Source organism: Penaeus monodon, chromosome 2 (genome assembly GCF_015228065.2).
Source record: "Penaeus monodon isolate SGIC_2016 chromosome 2, NSTDA_Pmon_1, whole genome shotgun sequence".
Classification (NCBI taxonomy): domain Eukaryota; kingdom Metazoa; phylum Arthropoda; class Malacostraca; order Decapoda; family Penaeidae; genus Penaeus; species Penaeus monodon.
In genome coordinates, this window is record NC_051387.1 from 31,812,804 (window position 1) to 31,815,303 (window position 2,500).

The window sequence follows — 2,500 nt, forward strand, 5'->3', positions numbered from 1 at the left end:
GTCTGAAATATCCTTCATTTTGAGACAGTAGTTTAATATTCATGAAAAATCTAAACCATGAATAGAGCCGCACTGATTCTGGTGCACTAAGTCTATGCAGTAATTAATTTTCGCACCGGTGTTGATTTTGCAGCGAAAGTGGAGCAGTGAGTGCGGCGGCGACGGCAGCAGCGTGGGCGAGGAGTTCGTGGAGGGCGACGCAGGCGCCGTGCCCGTCACTCTCTGCCTCGTGCTCATGATCAGCTACATCTGCGGAGGAGCCGCTGCATTCGCCTACGCTCACCAGTGGTCCTTCCTTCATGCCATCTATTTCTGCTTCTCGTCCCTCACCACGATCGGCTTCGGTGATCTTGCTCCTGAAACCACGCCCAATGTCGATACGGGTGTCCAGATGGCGCTCCTAGGCGCGGCACTCTACCTACTGGTTGGCATGGCACTCATTGCCACCTGCTTCAATCTCATGCAGGAGCACATGACCAACCGTGGCTATGGTCTCGGACGACGACTCGGCAGCCTCATGGCTACAAGCAGCAGTGGCAGCAATCACCGCTTTCACTTAGACGATACCTGACATATGGAGACGGTGGCACTCTTCACCTATGGTTCGGGTTGCACTCCCAAGCACTCAAGCAGCAAGCCCTCCACGCTGTCACAGCCCTGCTTGGTCAACACCAGCTGCAGCCTCGCCAACAGCACCAACGCTCGGCCTCTTAACTCCAGCCTGACTAACACCATCTACAAGGTCACACCTGATGAAGACAAGCTCGTGACCCCCAACAACACCCTGGGCAGCATCCCCCGGACCGGTAGCCCCCTACAGTCCCCTGCCGACTTGGCCACTAGCCCAGCCAAGGCCAACAACGGTAGAGACAAGTGTGACACGCTGTACGGCACACTCCGAAAGGAGCTGCCGCCCACCCTAAAGGCCGTGCCTCCGCCCACCATCCCTCCTTCATCCATTACGCCTTCACAGACGCCCATGCTATCTACGCGTACCAAAAAGACGGTAACAATCTGCGATTCGGCCGACATCGGGAGGGCAGTCAGTCCCCTTTCCCCGGAGAGGATATGACACGGCCAATGATCGGTTGCCTCGTACCTGTATTAGGGGCCGCGAGGCTTGGGAACGCCTCCACGACTGTGACAAGGTCGTAGAAAACCAGACACTCTTCATATAAAAAGTCTGCTCCACGTTGTATTCAGACAGGGATTCTGATCTTCACGTGAAGTGACAAAACAAAGTTTGATGTGTGATTAATTCAGTTCTATGCTGGTGGCACAGACGGCCGAGGTTCCGCTCGTCAGCAAGCGGAATGTAATCGGATATCTGAAAGTAAGTTAATACATATAACGTGAAATTGTGGCTCACTGTTGACCTGTACTGGCACTGCCCGAAAAGGGATGCCAGGAAGATTCCCCCAGCTATGGTGGACGTGAGTCAAAAGACGTGTGTGTGTTTGTGTGTGTGTGAATAATAAAAGCTGTCCCTTTGTATCGTTCATGTCTCCTCTATGTTCCAAGGCTGTATATCTTGTATTTTTACATCTGTGTAAGAGGTCCAAAAGAAAAATAAAGATTTAAACAAAAGAAATATATATATATACATATGTATAGAGGCATCAGTGTGACTACATTTACTGTAGGTGCCGGACTGTTGATAATGCTGTGCGGTTCTTGCTTGCATTACGAGGGAAAGTTTTTTAGCTTGTTAGAGACGGGTTTGAGATACATTGTAAAATTGTAATATCTATTTCGCAATATCATATTGTGATTTTATAAGAGGATTACTGTTTCAGTGTTCTTTTTTGTATATTACTCAGAGGTATAAAGAATTTTGAATCTTATTTCCTTTAACTAAATAATGACAGAAAGTTATTTACCAAAGTTCTGACTGATGGTGACATTCTGGAGAAATGTCCACAGTTGTTGAAGAGAGATTCGAATGTCACCATGGTGATGTTTGGAATTCCTAGGTGTAACAACTTCAGTCTGATGATAGTAGAAGTTTATTTTACATATTGAGACCATATCCCAGTATCCCAATGATGCCGCGAAAAAACGACAAATAAGGTAACAAATTTCTTACAAGAAAAACTTTAGTCTGCAGCTTGAAAAATGGTTCTGCATTTCTCTTCTTTTACTTATTTTTTGGTGACAGGGTTGTTTAGAACAAAGAGATAGTTGGGAAGCTGTGTACTGCTGTATAATACAGTAAATAAAGCTGAAGATTTGCGATTCAAACGAAACTAAAAAAGGAAATCTGGCTAAATACAAATATCAAACAAATATGAAGAAAGTATATGGCTATTCGACGGGGTCTCCAGTGAGGCTGAATATGGTGCGTGCAGTACAGTGACTATACTTTGCGGTTTGTGTGCAGTGGGTGATATATTCTCTACGATGTGTAAATGTGACATTGATGTTGTCACTGCTTGTTACAAGTGTGTAGCTATGGCTCGTAAAAACAGGCTGGGTTTCAAGAGTGGTTGTTACCAAGTAG

The 2,500-nt window shown here is 46.3% G+C and overlaps 1 protein-coding gene across 1 annotated transcript in view; it reads left to right on the plus strand.

The window, feature by feature from the left end:
• Positions 1-2,500, plus strand: part of LOC119582265 (potassium channel subfamily K member 9-like) — a 42,122-nt gene that overhangs the window by 38,752 nt on the left and 870 nt on the right. The window contains exon 3 of the mRNA XM_037930487.1: positions 134-2,500. This exon is cut by the window's right edge and continues 870 nt beyond it. Coding sequence (XP_037786415.1) covers positions 134-571 — 438 coding nt within the window. The 3' untranslated portion in view covers positions 572-2,500. The remainder of the gene's footprint in view (positions 1-133) is intronic.